At 39.8% G+C, this 17068-nt stretch overlaps 1 protein-coding gene across 17 annotated transcripts in view; it reads left to right on the forward strand.

Moving 5' to 3' along the window:
• The window catches only part of LOC123755025 (monocarboxylate transporter 12), a 96575-nt gene that overhangs the window by 70725 nt on the left and 8782 nt on the right, over nucleotides 1-17068 (forward strand). For all 17 annotated transcript variants that reach the window (XM_045737443.2, XM_045737445.2, XM_045737444.2 and 14 more), the window contains 9 exons: nucleotides 1614-1757; nucleotides 2092-2297; nucleotides 2759-2926; nucleotides 4133-4334; nucleotides 5044-5264; nucleotides 8719-8874; nucleotides 10807-10990; nucleotides 14166-14332; nucleotides 16050-16272. In XM_045737443.2, coding sequence (XP_045593399.1) covers nucleotides 1614-1757; nucleotides 2092-2297; nucleotides 2759-2926; nucleotides 4133-4334; nucleotides 5044-5264; nucleotides 8719-8874; nucleotides 10807-10990; nucleotides 14166-14332; nucleotides 16050-16272 — 1671 coding nt within the window. The remainder of the gene's footprint in view (nucleotides 1-1613; nucleotides 1758-2091; nucleotides 2298-2758; nucleotides 2927-4132; nucleotides 4335-5043; nucleotides 5265-8718; nucleotides 8875-10806; nucleotides 10991-14165; nucleotides 14333-16049; nucleotides 16273-17068) is intronic.

Here is a 17068-nt window from a genome sequence, read left to right on the forward strand (position 1 = left end):
TGACACAACGTTCCATTCGAATATGTGCGTGTTTTTATATACCTACTACATAGATGTGACACCTGCGACAGGTAAAACATGCCTTTTTTTTTCTAGAACAGTGCCATCTGTTGCACATAATAGCAGCACACGCTATACTAAATATGTTACGGTTCCATTTCAGTTTCTGAATGCATTGATAAATTGAATTTTCATAGATTTTGATTTATTTTAATTTTGATTTAATTATTTTGTGTGACATTGCATTGAAATTGAGCTGTGTTGTTTACCATACCATTCATTTTGTGAGTATAAGTATAGATGCCACACCTGTGACAGGTAAAAACATTCTTTTTTTAAGAAACAGCCATCTGTTGCTCGTAAGAGCAACACATGCTATACTAAATATGTTACAATTACATTTCAATGTTTCCGATTGCACTGACAAATTGAATTTTCATAGATTTCGATTTACATATTTTCATTTTGATTTAATTATTTTGTGACGTTGCGTTGGAATTGAGCTGTGTTGCTTACCATACCATTCATTTCGTGAGTATAAGTATAGATGCCACACCTGTGACAGGTAAAAAGATGCCTTTTTTTTTTAAACAGCGCCATCTTTTGCACGTAAGAGCAACACACTATACTAAATATGTTGCAATTCCATTTCAATGTTTCTGATTTCATTGATATATTGAATTTCATAGATTTCAATTTATTTTCATTTTGATTTAAATATTTTGTGTGACATTGCATTGGAATTGATCTGAGTTGTTTACCATACTGTTCATTACGTGACTACAGTTTATTTTTTATTTTTTCATTGTTTTTATTTCGTTTATTTTAAGTGTTTTTTCTTATATTTCAGTGATGGGAACATCAGATCATTTGGGAATGCATTACACGAGGGAGTGGGGAGGATGAGGGGACAGGGGAGGGGGTAATGGTGGGGAGGACGAAAGACGGGGGAGTGAGGAATGGTTGGGAGGACGAGGGGAGGGGGACAGTGGGGAGGACTGGGAAACAGGAAAAGTTTGCTGTGGCCAGGTACAGCTAGTATTATATAATACTGTATTAACATTTTAAGTACTGTACCTGTTTATAAGCAAATAACAGCTTGTACTTTTGTACAGCTACAGTACTGTAATTATGCATTGTGTTTTAGGCACATCTTACACCTAACATAGACTATAACTTCATGTTATATTATTGTAATTCACTGTCGTGCCTATAGTGTTAAGTCATTCTACATTTTACTGCAATTGGGAGACTGTCTCCTTATTTATATAGAATTTCTACTTTTGTTGAGTTGGACTCTTGGATTATCAAAGCAATATTCAGTATACAATGAAGTACTACAGCAGTACTTATTTCTGTGTAGCCTGTTTAAGTTTTGTTACAGTCTCTGAAACGTATCTGAGGTCAGGATTGATCAGCATCATAAATACCCTGTTGCACTTTTTATTTTAGCTGGGTTAAATCAATTCAGTTATCTAGGTCTAGAACACTCACATAATCACAGCTTTTTAAACCCAAACATGGTCATGTAAATTATTTACAGTATTGTACTAATAATTATCACTCAGCCACAAGGTAGAAAGTAATAAAATATATATTTTTTTTGCAAACAGGTCCTATTGTGTCAGCACTATCAAACAGATATGGGTGCCGTGCTGTGTGTATGGTGGGCGGTGTCATTGCGTCTTTTGCATATTTTCTCACCATCTTTGCAAATTCTGTTGAATATTTAATGCTTTTCCAAGGAGTCATAGGAGGTAAGACTATTTATAGACATACTGTACTGTAATTATAAATTAATGAAATAAACTGAAAAGCTGTTTTTACTTATTGTCATATTGTCACCTTTTATGTATGTGCAGTTGTTGTATGATTTAGCATGACACACTGAAATACTGTAGTCATACTGTATATATAAAAATCATTAAATGCATACAAAATGTTTTAATTATATGAAAATCCAAATTAATACAAAAGTTTTGTACATTATAAATTGCAAATTTGAATACTCTGTTGCTCAAGAGATGTCTTGGTCCATATATGAGGACTACTGAAGCCTTCTGTAATATTCCATTCTTTTCCTTCTCTTAGGACTTGGGTTTGGTCTTATCTACCTTCCTGCAGTCGTGTGTGTGGGCTACTACTTTGAGTCGAAGCGTGCCCTGGCAACAGGAATTGCCGTGTGCGGCTCAGGGATCGGTACCATGATCTTCCCCCCACTCCTCACATACCTCATTTCTGTCTACTCTTGGCAAGGAACTCATTTGCTCATTGCTGGACTAATTCTTAATTGCTGTGTAGGTATTTATTTATTTTATTTATCATAAATATTAGTTAAAATATTTTGATATACTGCATGTGTCATCTAAAACAAACATTAAAAAACAAGTTTAATGTTTGTTATTATATATTTATTATGAATTAATAATATTTCAGTTATTAGGCTGTATCAATATAGAGAATAATACTGTAATTCCATTAATGAAATACCATAGAGCAAAATGCCTTTATCTTTGTGACTGGATTACCATAAGCATTCCTTATTGATCCTTATTAATCTCATTTTGTACATAAACTACAATTACAGTATGTAGTTTATATAGTTGATAATACAATTTACTGTATATATAGCATATAGCTGTATTCATTTGCTCCTAAACCATGTACTGTACAGTACTGTACTAAAGCTAAATTAAAGCCTACTTTAATAATGTAAATGTTTACTGTATATAATTTAATTTAAACTTTATATTTTCAGTGCTTTGGTGCTCTTATGAGACCTCTAGAGGTCCCAAGGATGACGAAGAAAGATCTCATGCAAAGGCTGGCTGAGGAAAAGCGAGCACAATTAGAGGCTGGATCATTTTGCGGCTCCTCGTACATCACCTACACTCACCCCGATGGCACCGTGGAGAGACATCCTAGGGTGTGTGGGATCATCATTTAAAGAGCAGAGCTTGAGCAAGTGCTTGAGTAAGATTCTGAATGGAGAGAGAGGGAGAATGAAAGAGAATAGCAATGAGTGCAAATTAAATATCTCTCTTACATGCTATGATGTATACAGAGCTCAGTAGAATATCAGTAAAGAAGAAGATAAAGTAACAGAATACTGTATAAAAATCATACTGGTATATATGGGGGTTCAAATTAAGAATACAGTAATACAATTGATTTGTATAAAAAGGAGAATTGAATGAGCCAATGAGTGAGTTATGGTTGTTTGCTGATATTATTGAGTAAAATGTATGTTATAAAAAATATGCTATAAATACTTTATTATAGGTGAAAATCATAAATAAAAAAAAATCATTTAGTAAGGGAAATGGTGAATATTTAAAAATACAGTACAGTAGTTGAATTATATTTGAATAGAATCAGAGCTTAAGTTTTTAAAAGAAAGAACACTTTCAGAATAAAGATCTATGTTTTGTTTCAAAGAAAGTTTAGCCAATGCAGTGTTTCTGAGCTCTCTCTCTGGAGTGTACCTCAGATTAGCTTTCACTGTCTAATGTGGAGCCAATCATTCAGTCAGGTAAGTTGACATGCTAGGTGTCATTCCCACGGGGGGAACTTTTCAAACATCTTCACAAGGTCTTATTGGTACTAAGGAGCACCGGAAGAAATTATCCATCTAAGGTGACCTGTAGAATGCTCCTATCTCACACACACTCCAAAATCATTTATAAATACCACCGGTAAATATTACTCAGAAATTTTTAAATAAGTAAAGGTGAGATGGGCAGTGCAAGATATTGATAAAATTAATGATGAAATCATATTTTGCCTTTTTAACTTTTTTATAAACTGCAAGTCATATTCATATTATTGACACAAGATTTATTTGGGTAAAAGTTTCCATGAGACATTTACAGTACACTGTGTAGAGGTAATAGTTTTAAAATATGCAAGTTATGTCAGCCCAAAAAATATATTAAAGCACAGGGATTCCACTGTATTGTGGCACTAGGAATAATATTTGATGATTTAAATGTGTGTATGTCTGTGCCATTTAAGATATCACAGTGAAACTGGAGTATTGTACAAACTACAGAGCATCTAGATGTAGAAAGAGTAACTAGCTATTGTCCTTTGGCTAGATAAAGCGAAGTATTTATTTTTTATTTTTTTGCAGAGAGCCATGAATCCAGACCCTGGAGTACATTCACATCTTAACCTTTCTGGATACCTTACTCCTGTACCAACAAGCCTAGCACTGCCTACCATTCAGGAGACACAAGGCAACACTCCACCTGATCAAGACTCTCCCCTAGCTGCATCGGAGAAGGAGAATACCCCCACATCTCCTAATCCTGCTAACCTTGAACATCCAGAGGGTTAGTATTTATGTCTTAGTACATGTTTCATTATATTACAAATATTTCCCTAATTTGAACGATGGAACTAATTTGAACGATGGCTAATACTGCTTCATCCAACTTGGTTCCCTCAAAGCATTTTCTCCTAATACAAGATGTGACTTATACAGAGATTAGGTCTGCTGGCTTTGAATCTTATCATTGGAATACTGTACTACTGTTTTTTCCAACAAGCTAAGTTGAGTCATCACAGGCCCAATTCCTGGGCAGGGTAAGATGTTTGGGTATGGTTCTTTACACCAAATACCTCTATTCACCTTGTTGTAAATACCTGTAGGTACCTAGGAGTTAGTCAACTGTTGTGGGTTGTCTCATCGCAATGCTCACCCATTGGCTAGAGGGACCTCTCAGTAATCCTAACATGCTTCCTATCCCCCAACAGTGAGAAACCATCTCTGGATGTCATGCCAGTGAGAGACAATGCTTACTTGTTTATATATAAGCTATACTGACATAGCACATTAATACTTGATTGGTGATACTGCACTTATCTTTGATGCCCATGGGGATATACAGATTTTGATGGGATTCTCAATAATGACATAACATTGTTTTTAAGAAGTCTATAAATGCACTTCTTTATTAAAGTACATTATCTTAGGGCACTGGAAATATTGCTTCATTTGACCAAATTTACATGTGTACAGTATTGTATTATGGTCTTCAGGTGGAGATGAAAAGCAAAGTTTAGTGCAAGGAGCAGATGGTAGCGGTGTAACACATGTCTTACCATCTCGTGTTGGTGCGGTTCCTGCACCCACCAAGATGCCGCGCAACTGCTCCCAACCTGTTATGGCACTTGGCTCTTCTGGTTTAATTCCAAAAAATGGATCCGTCCCTAACTTTGAAAGAAGATTCTCTAAAGTTGAGTATGCAAGCCATATGAAGGTAGGTCCTTAATTTTTGTTGTCTTTGTAACTTTCATAGCTGGGTCTTGAGAACTGGGAAACCTTTTCTTAGTACAATGCTAATAACAATTTAATTAATGGAAACAATATATATTGCCAGTGGCGGCTCATGGACTATTAGAATGGAGGAACGTGTCACCACAAGCTTCACACAATGTATTATAATAATAATTAAAAGACATTAATAAACACACCTTGTTTGTACTGTTGACCTGTAGGGGTCGTCATTGTCAGGTTGGTGGAAGTATGGATGACTGATATGATGATAATATTACTTGAATAGAAAATCAGTGCATTGTCTCTTCAATGTAGCAAAATGGTTTATTATTTGTTCATTAAATGTCTTCATTTCTGTTATCAATATAAATGTATTGTTGGGGGGAGCCCCGTCAGCTCCCCGGAGCTATCCAGGGTGATATGAATGTATTAGACCCTAGCATCAGTCAAGTGCATGGAGTTCTAAGTCTACCAGGGACCACGATCCAGAACCTGCCCCCCTCAGGTCTTCTGAGGGGGCCTCATTGCGCGAGGAGCTATGGCTTATGAAACATTCTATGCCTGCCATCCACTGGGTCAGGCACCCAGAAAGCTAGGCGCCCCAAAACAAACCCCTATTCTGGTAAAAATATTGTTACTGAAAGCCGAACTAGTGAACAGAACTCCCTAAATGAAAACGAGCATGTTGTCACCACGTTACGGTACTGTCGTCTGCGCAACCCCCTCCCCGGGAGGGGAAAGGGGAAACCCCAGACCCTCCTGCTGGCTATCTACCCTTCAGTTCTATGGCTGATGTGATATTGGCAGGGTCGTGTGCCTCTGGCTCCAGCATATTACAGTTCTGTGCCTTGTAGTGAAGTGCTGTCTCTTCGGCGGTGTGCGAGCCAGAAGTAATTTCTTCAGTACTTTGATTGCATGTGCCTAGGGTTGCCTTCCCTAGGTAGTCAGTTAGTACCGCCTTTGAGGGCTTGGGGTTACCTTCCACAAGTCTCCTTGGGATCCACCTATACTGTGTCTTTTGCTGCTCAGTGATTGACTGCCCTTGTTCGTTGACCGACTGGGGTTCTCTTTTTTCCCGTCCTCGTACAAGTTGGATTTAGCGTCTACCCCTCCTCGGGTTAAGTTGCGTGATCCTGTGGGTTCTTTGGTCCCGTCTTTTCGAAGGTTTTTGTCCTCTTGCATCCGCCGCATGTAGTCTGGGAGACCATTGCGGCTTACCTCCTGCGCAGCCCTGATTGTGCCGTCATAATGGATCCGTCTTCATTCATTTATGGATCTTCTTGTCCTTATTGGGTTCGTTATGAAGTTCCGGAGTCATCCTAGCTTACTGACTGCCTGTTTTTCTCGTTGGAGGCGTGGCATTCGTTCTGCCGGTCCCGCGTGCTTGAGTGGTGTGAGGCTCATACGGTTGTCCAGGTTTTCCTGGGGGGCGAGTTTGAGCACCCCAGTACACCTCCCCCCTGCCCTTCCTGGGGATGTCGGTGTGGTGCAGCAACAGGTGCAGGTTCCTTCCCTTTCAGCTGCCTTGGTCGCTGAGAACTTGCGTGCCCATGGTCTGTTGGCTTCGGTCATGTGTTTCTTTTCCCTTCTTGAGCTGTCCTCAGACTGGCTTGAGGAGGATGTGGAGGCGCTTGGGGCCTCTCCTGGGTTGGGTGTGTTGGCCTCGGCGATGCATGCGTCGGCAGGCAGTGCTTTCTTCCTCTGTGGAATCTGCTTGGGCCCTGGCACTTGGAAGATTTCTTCCAGTTTTTGCTGTTTGCAGAGTCTGCAGTTGTGCAGTATTTGCAGGCAGTCTCTTCTAGTTGCTGCCCTATGTCAGAATTGTTCGTTCTCCAGGGTGCCCATGTGGGGTCTTCTCGGAAGGGTCGTGCCAGGGCTTGGGGTTCCTCCCGTCGCGGTAGGCCAGCGGTGCCAGTTTCGAAGCTGGCGCAGCCTTCGGAACCATCTTTGTCTGGTCGGCGTGGTACTTGCTCTGTGCGGAGGTCGGGTTCTTGTTAGGGGCATCAGCCCTTTCATGGTTCGTCCCATTGACGGGGCCATGGTGGGGGGGGGGGCTAGCTTTTTTTTTTTTTATTTGAGATATATACAAGAGTTGTTACATTCTTGTACAGCCACTAGTACGCGTAGCGTTTCGGGCAAGTCCTTAATCCTATGGTCCCTGGAATACGATCCCCTGCCGCGAAGAATCGTTTTTTCATCCAAGTACACATTTTACTGTTGCGTTAAACAGAGGCTACAGTTAAGGAATTGCGCCCAGTAAATCCTCCCCGGCCAGGATACGAACCCATGACATAGCGCTCGCGGAACGCCAGGCGAGTGTCTTACCACTACACCACGGAGACTGTAGCTCTGAGACTGAGCTCTGTTAATTCATGCCTGGTCCCAAAATTTGTGGGCCTTTTGAGTTGTTTTGTGGGGCCTGTGGTGGCGTTGGGTGGCCCCTCCCTCAGGGGATTCGAGGTTGGTGGGGCAGACCTCTTCTCCTCCGCTCTGTCGCATCATCTTGGAATGGGTTCGGTTGGGCATGGCCAAATGACCTTGCACCTCCGGTGGGTTTCCTGCCTGTTTCCGGTTTCGAAACGGGACTGCGTGGACCTCAGATTGATTCTGGACTTGTCCTGTCTGAACCCATGGGTTTTTACCCCCTCCTTTTAGATGAATATTCTGTCTCAGGTTCATTTTCTCTTGGAGCCAGGAGCTTGAATGAGTGGTGGAATTCATTCTTCTGTCTGGCTCACAGCATGGTGCAAGAGTTCGCGGCGATGTGGATGCGACTTCAGAGGGTGCGGGTTCGCTCGCAGATTGATGATCCGGCTCCATTTGGACTGCTCCCTGGTGGTTCATTGCTTGAACTGCAGGGGTTCGATACGGTCCTTGGCTTTTTGGGGCTGGTCACAAACGCCCTCTGGGTGAGACCCAGAGGCTCCCTGGCAACCCTCCATCCCTCTGGTCGGCGGTTTTCTTTTCGTGATTTTTGACATCCAGCCTTAAAGCTGCAGGATGAATAACCGGCGTGAGGATCTGGGGCTCCCCCTTCCGGGGAGGCGGGGATTGCTTAGACGACGGCTCAGTAATGTGGTGACATCATGCTTGTTTTCATTTGGGGAGTTCTGTCCACTAGTTCGGCTTTCAGTAGCAGTAGTTTACCAGAATAGGGGTTTGTCTTGGGGCGCCTACCTTTCTGGGTGCCTGACCTAGTCGATGGCAGACATAGAATGCTTCCAGCCACATGGGGGTTTCTATAGGCCATTACTCCTCATGCCTCTCTGAGGGAGCCAGGTTCTGGCTTGTGGTCCTCAGTAGGCCTAGAACTCCATGCACTTGACTGATGCCAGGGTCTAATATGTTCATATCATCCCGGATAGCTCCGGGGAGCCTCTGGGTCTCACCCAGAAAATGGCATTTCATTACATTCAACGCTGGTTTTTATACATTAGGTGGTCCCTGCTACTCCTAAGGCTTCTTCAACCAATTTACGTGCCCTGGGTTCTCAAGAGATACGTCGCATGTCTGGTGGTTATGGCCGTGTAAATTCTAATAATTCATTTATTGATCCTGAAGTTGCTGGGCTTCGCCAAAGACGTGCTTCATCAGTGAGTACTTTGCTTATAATATTATGCACATCACAATGGTCATGAATATCAAACCTAAAAAGCTTCAGTAAACTAAACATTCATTCAATATTAAAATGATTGCAGTTATATATGATGTTGCAAATGATTATAATTATATTGAAAATGGTATACAACATTTAAAATCAGGAATGTAAGAATTGGTAAAGTGTATTAAAGAGATACATCAGCTTCTTTCAGGGCAATTTAAAAGCCAGCAGATAAAGCTTTCAAAATGATGATAAGCATTTATTAGCAAAGATTACATTACATTTCATTATATTATTAAAAATTAAAAAGTTACAGGTACAAACATTAAAACATTGCATGATACCTCTTATGGGTCAGATTAATTCAAATTAATCAAGCTAGATATAAAAACTACCACTAAAACCATCCCACCTGTCCACCCCACACACCTTTCTACCCCCACACACCTGTCCACCCCACACCTGTCCACCATCACACACCTGTCCACCATCACACACCTGTCTACCCCACACCTGTCCACCCCACACCTGTCCACCCCACACCTGTCCACCCCACACCTGTCCACCCCACACCTGTCCACCCCCACACACCTGTCTACCCCCACACTTCTGTCCACCCCACACACCTGTCTACCCCAACACACCTTGAGTTGACAGTTGAGAGGCGGGACCAAAGAGCCAGAGCTCAACCCCCGCAAACACAACTAGGTGAGTACACCTATCCACCCCCACTCACCTTTCTATCCCACAAACCCCTGTCTACCCCAACACACACCTGTCCACCCCCACACAGGTGGAAACTGAGTGCCCAAATGAGCCACAGAGATATTACAAATAACTTTTTTAGTGTCAGAGTGGTTGACAAATGGAATGCATTAGGAAGTGATGTGGTGGAGGCTGACTCCATACACAGTTTCAAGTGTAGATATGACAGAGCCCGATAGGCTCAGGAATCTGTACACCTGTTGATTGACGGTTGAGAGGCGGGACCAAAGAGCCAGAGCTCAACCCCCGCAAACACAACTAGGTGAGTACAACTAGGTGAGTACACACACCTTTCCACCCCACAAACACCTGTCCACCCAACACACTTATCCACCCAACACACACCTGTCCACCTCACCCACTTATCCACACACCTGCCCATCCCACTCACCCATCCACACACAGTTGTTCACCCCACACACATGTCAACTCTACCCACCCATCCACACACCTATTTATGTATTTATTTATATACAAGAAGGTACATTGGGTTTGTGAGAATACATAGCATGGTAATTTACAATCTTGTAAAGACACTAGTACGCGCAGCATTCCGGGCAGAACTATCCTAACACATCTTCCCTCATTCATACACATCCAGTATGCTACTTGCCCTTGTCCTCCACTTTTGACTCAATTCACACGTCTGCACCTGCTCAAGTCCACATCTTGTGACAATTCTACACAACTCGGAATGGACTTTTAACAATCTCATGAGAGATAATAAAAATAGGTAGATCATGATACAACAAGATTGTTGGTACTAGGTGAATTTAATATCAAGGCAATATATTGGGAGGCTTATTTATCTGAGGGGCTGTCCATATCTAGTGGCCTCAATGAGGACAGGTAAGCTGGTGGCTTGTCAAAGGTCCTATGCAATGTTTCTGATGACCTTATTCTTATTCTTACCCAAACAAACCACAGTGAAAGAGATATGAGTGTAACTAGTTTTAAGAATATTTAATATTATTTGTATTGTATGATGTGCCTTGCATGGGGATGCAGAACAGATATACCTTTCTGGATTTGTCGCATTCAAAGTGTCTAGCAAAAAGGAAATGGCTAATTAATGCCATGAAGACTTTTATGAAGCATAAATTTTCTTTGGCAGCAATTTCAAGTGTTGTTTCAAAATGCCTTTTTTTGTACTTTACAGAAATCCATGATGCTTCGCCCAATGTCACGTCAAGATATATTTTATTCAGGCAGCATCGCCAATTTACGAGAGTTCAAGTCACAGGCATCAATGCTGTCATACCGCGAGTCTGCTCTGAACCTACAGGGCACTGGTGCTTCCAGAGTAGTTCTTGATGCTCTTGATGGACCAGAAGAGGAAGTAGGTCAGTCTTTGGCACTTATTTGACCATAGTAAAGAGTTCATTTAAAGTGTTTACAAGAATACTGAAACACTGAAAGTGTTCTCATTACAGCTGACGGCATTATTTACTGTCATTCATTTTTTTCTTAGCACCAACTATTTCTTCTATAAGCTCTTTTCATATTGTCATAGACATTATTAATTACCATATGTAAGTCTTTGTTCATTATCTCTTGAGATATTCAACAAATTCTAAATCGTAATATCTACTTGTCTAGTAATATCTACTAGTACAGGTACATATTCATCTCACCTTTCAATTCTAATACTTTAAGTTATATCATCTCCACTATAAATTTTAAGAATATCATAGTCAAACACTTATATTACACTTATCTAACAATTGTCAATTCACATTGTATTCTGCATCAGTGTGCAAAATGAACATCATCATGATTAACCTGTTATACACTTTCCTGGAGTGGGGAGGCCAAAGGAAACAGTGAAGCAAAGTAGGATGCATTACATGAGCATTTCCCCTCTGCGCCTCTTCAAGAAGCATCCTCAGCAGTACCCTGTCACTTCATGCGACTAGGTGTAAAGGGTTTCCCATGAGATGACATTTAAAAATATGTAAAATAAATATCAAACATTCATGCCTTAAAAAATTATACCATCTAGTTTTATGCTTTGCCACTTCTGCACTATTCACACAAACTTACTTCCTTACACACTTGTTTACCTTGTCTGCCCATCATTTGTTTGGCTTTCCTCTCCTGTCTAAGTTACTCAAATACCCTTCTTCATTCTATTATCATCCATGCATTCAGTATGATAAAACTTATCTGTATTCACTTAACAAAATTATAGCTATTTACTGATTTTTACACTCCATTTCTTTAGTGACATTTTCATTTCTTACTTGATTCTCCTAACTCCGGAGATGGAGTTACACTTCCTCACATTGGCTATTTCTTCCACACCACCCCTTCATGCCGATTCTCTTATCTCGCTCTTCCTAACTATCCAAGAATTTCATTGCACCAGTCACTTTCTATCTGACTTATTCTACTCTCAACTTTGACTGCACAAACACTTCTTTTGTTGTGTGGCCACGTCTGTGGTAGAAAATAATAATAATAAAAAAAAACTTCTTTTGTCGTTAACAGAGCAAAGGGTTTGTCAGTCATAGAGGCAAGCATTTTGTCAATTACAAGGCCAAGGGTTTTTAACTGATAGAGCACTTTTAGAACTTCTCAAAGTACCCTAGTGTGTCAGCATTACCTTCTCTATTACTAGTTTAGTTTTTATCACTCTTCTCTCAGAAGTATCAAAAAATATCAGTTAGTACATATACAGTACATGTATGTGCAGTACTGTATCTGCATTCATCAAATTTGATGAGCACTACAGTACATTATTTATTTTTATCTTACACTAAATTTACACCCATTTCCAGGAATCTTACCTCAAAATAAAATAAACCAATAACTTTAGTAATAACTATATACATGTTTATGTTAAAAATAGCAGGTCAGTCTTAATATTATTTTTAGCAAACTATGAAATTAATATTATTATCTTTTATTTTACTACTGTAAATAATCTTAGTAATACTGTGCAGGGAATTTCAAGAATAATCTCAATTAATTGTCGACTTGATATATTTATACCAGTATAGTGGGCAGTATGCCTCTCATGCTTATTGACAGCTTCCAAGTCATGGGGAAGGCTCTTTGCATCGTCACCCCATCCATTTACTGGCCAAACACTTTGGTGCTTAATCTGTTGAATTATTAATGAATATATTAGTTGTAAGATTATGTGGAATGAGTGATTGATGATTGGAAAAGTGAAAAAAGTTTATGCAATTGAGTTAATGTCAGGACGAGGAGAGGAAAGCTAAAAGGCAGAGACAAATTTTGAGTGAATTAGAGAAAATGTGATTAGTACTTAAACATGCACCAAATGGACTGGACTGAGCAGGGCTCTGGTCAAGTGGTGAATGACTTTGATTCTCAGCCTTAAGTCCCAAGTTCGAATCCCAGTCAGAGAAAAAAAAAAAAAAATTGTAGCATTTCTTATCACCTCATGCCTCTGTTTACCTAGCAGTAAATAGGTACCCAGAAATTAGACAGTTTCTGAGGCTGCATCCTGGGAATGGTCAGTAGTTGGCCTAGTGGTTAGAAATACATACACATGCATACACATATGCATGTGTATTAGATAGACCATTATCCGGTCAGACCATTGGGAGCCAGTCGGCCGAGCGGACAGCACGCTGGTCTTGTGATCCTGTGGTCCTTCACGGGCTGCTTCCTGGGGGTGGACGCGGGGACACTAAAAAGCCCCGAAATCATCTCAAGATAACCTCAAGATATACCCTACTAGTTTTCCCCTGGAACATGACCCACCAATTCGTTTTACTCCAGGTTCCCAATCACTGCTGGGTGAACAGCAGTGTTCACCCAGCCTGGGTGAACAGGTTTGTCTGGAGTAAATGTGTGAATCATGTGTGCAGTGTTGTGTATGCATACACATACACAACACTGCACACATGATTCACACATTTACTCCAGACAAAACTTGGGGAGAGTTGACTGGAAGTGAATCCATAACTGTTCACCCCTGTTCACTCAGCAGTGATTGGGAATCTGGAGTAAAACAAATTGGTGGGTCATGCTCCAGGGGGAAAAACTAGTCTGGTAATGGTCCGTCTAATTACCCAAAGCTACCCAAAGCTTCCTAGCATTACATAAGTAATAAAGATATATGATATATATATACTCACTATATTGTTGGTGTTGAATGTAGAACATGAAAAACCACAATTTTACTCTGAAATAATATAAATTTATAGCAAAATTTGATGAAACTAAGTGGCATGAGGCCATAGGAAGTCGACGATCCAAGTGACAGTGTTGTGGAGCAACTTATCCAAGATGAACAAATTATTCAAGATATATTGTTGCCTATAGGTTATATTAAGTTATGTTTGGATAGGTTAGGTTTAGTTAGTTTAGTATATATACATATCTTCTCTAATACATTTTACCTGTCTCTTGTTAGGTGTCTCCTCAGCATGTAAGTCAAAAGAAATTAGCAATAATGATGATGATAATGACAGTTATCAGCATGTAAAGATAAAGCCCACATTATCTATATTAAGACATAATTTACTCTATGATTGTCTTTAGGGAGCTGTAGCTGCCTGCCAGAATCAATAAGGGGAACTCTTGGCCAAATGATGGACTTCTCACTTATGAAGAACCCAATCTTCCTCTTAATTGGTGTGGCTAATCTCTTCGGCATGCTGGGTTTCTATACACCATTTGTCTATCTGCCTGCTGCAGCTATTGAGAAGGTAAACTTGTTATAGAACAATCAAATTATGCATTAAATATTTATAAAAATGATTTAGCTGGAAAAAATCATCAGAAAAGATGGGATGTTCGTTGACAAGCTGCTAGCTTGTCTAATGGAACCATCAAGACCATTACAAAATAGTGGCTCAGGTAAATTCAGGTTAACTGTGTTTGGAAAAATGGTAGATGCTATTGATAAAGAAAAGGACTTCAACACCTTGAGGGCCATATTGTATGCATGATTATGCTGCACTGCTCAAATGTAGTTCTCCTGTGCACGTACTAACTTCTCTTTTCCTTCTGAAGTGAATACATTTTAAAGTACTATGCCATATAACACCATGGGTTACTCAGGGTAATATTATGTGTAATATAATAAATTATACATTTTTTAATTAAAGCATTCTGCAAACTTGTTTATTTTTGAATATTTACATAACACATAATTAGGCTGCATTTAAATATATGTTGTAAAGTAAATTCTAACTTGATAACTAAAAATTTATTTAATATGTATTATTGTATACACTGTTGCTATGATATCTAATATCCATGAAACATGCTCTCCAGGGTGACAAAGAACAGTTTTGTTCATCCCAAGCTGGAGAAGGAACTGAGGCATAATACTCAAGTGTTTTCCTCTTGTGCTAATGCCAGCTAACTACACATATATATACACCATTGTGGTTTAACATTTCCATCTAAATAAATGGTACTTTAGTAAAGTCTTGAAACCTCACCTACCAAACTTTCATGATTTTCTGGGATGCATTTTGTTTTTAGCACTAAGGGCTTTTTAGTTCTTTGTTATGTCCTTGTTGCCTGTGGTTGGAGTTTCAGAGGGTTGCCCAAGTTGTTTGCTTCTCTTCTTTAGGAGGTAGTAGTGGGCTTCTGTTCCACTAGTCCAATGTTCCAATGTTGTGCTGACAGGTCATCATGGTTCATATCTTAGATTCAGCTTGGTCCATGTCCCTTTTGTCCCCTTCATTTTCACCTTTCTCATTTCCCAAGGATGCTGTGCCTTTGGTTGTTTTGTCTGCAGCAATGACTTTTCAACCACTTGGTTGTTTGTTTTTGAAGTTTTTGGGGCAGGCCCTTGCCGGTTGTCGATTGAGGTAGGCTTCTGGTTGAGTTGAATTCCCAAGCCATTGCCTTTACTCTGGCTTTCATTCCTGGTAGGCATTGCTCTTTCACATTGCAGAGGGATGTATCGGTTCATGTTTTTTTGCAATGGCCCCCTTTGTGGTTCTCCCCTTTAATAGTTTAATGGGAGGGCCATCTAGCCCATTTTGCCAATTCTAGGTCCTATGATGCATGGGCATTTCGGGTAGTGTCCAAAGTTAGAAATCTACCCACTGTGTCAGTCATTGCGGCATGGTCGAGTTAACTCCAGCTCTGTAGTTGGTTCTCTTGTTATTTACACTCCCCAAACAGGACTCGCCTGCTCCTTGCACCTCTTTAGAGGGTGGGGGGGGGGCCAGGTTTTGGCCTCTTGTAACCGGTAGGCTTGTGGGACTTGGCAGGTAGCAAGCACCAAGAAGCCACGGTTGACCCTCCAGTAAGAGGTGTTTTATTTTACATGAATTTTACCTAAATTATCTGAATTTACCTGAGTGCCACATTACATTCATTATTGTTTTCTTTTCAAAATATAAAACTTTTGAATTATTATTTCTTTACAAAATGTCATTGATGATACCTTTTCCTTTCTTGCAGGGTATTGAACCAGAGTATGCAACATTTTTGATCTCCATTATTGGCATCACCAACACTGTTGGCCGGGTCCTTTCAGGATTTATTGCTGACTTGCCGTGGGTCAGCCCCCTATGGATCAACAACATATGCATTATACTTTCTGGTGTGTGCGTCTTTCTCACACCTTTTGCCAGTTCCTACGGGTCATTCGTTGCACTCTCATTATTCTTTGGATTCTTTGTGTGTAAGTATACTGATTTATTTAATGTTAAAATCTTAACAAAATTCTTTCTTTTCATAAGTGCACTACTTTTGTACCTGTATTTATGTTAATCCTATAGTTAGTTTATCAGAATTTTGGTTATACACTTCATCATCTCTGCATTAACCCTTTACCTGTATAATTAGATTTCAGAAGTGTGTATCATTTTGAGAAGTGAACTTTGAACACGGGAAACGGGAAGTGAAAGAAGCTTGTAATTTTATGGAGAAAAGCTCAGATGTCATCAGTTGTGAGTCAAGTGTTACGATCAATTCATAACTGTGGGAATGACATTAGTGTGGAATTGATTTTGGCCTTTTGTTTTGAAGACAGGGTGTAAACAGCACAACTCCCAATCACTGTTTACCATTGTCTAAATATTAATGAAAGAAAAGCAGGTTGCAAAGTGTCTCCAGTCAGTTTCTGTTCACACTGATGCTTGACTTTCAGCACGAGACACATGGTCAGACTCGCTGCGGCATAACTCATGACTTGGAAGCATTTTTATTTCTTAATTTTGTGTACAGTTTTGAGTTATTATTGAGTGACAAAAATACTTGTGTTATACAGTAGTGTGTCGTATTTTTGTTAGTTTTTACATATTTTATTAAATATTTGACCATTAATAACATGTTGTAACATAATATAATACTAGAACATTTGTTAAGATCGAGCAATAACAATAATTCTTTCTTTGTATTATCATGGTTGTTCTTTTATTATTCAAATATTTATTATTGACTCAACTCAAAAAAAGACAAACTGACCAAATCATTTA

The sequence above is a fragment of the Procambarus clarkii genome, chromosome 28 (assembly GCF_040958095.1).
Source record: "Procambarus clarkii isolate CNS0578487 chromosome 28, FALCON_Pclarkii_2.0, whole genome shotgun sequence".
NCBI classification, from domain to species: Eukaryota; Metazoa; Arthropoda; class Malacostraca; order Decapoda; family Cambaridae; genus Procambarus; species Procambarus clarkii.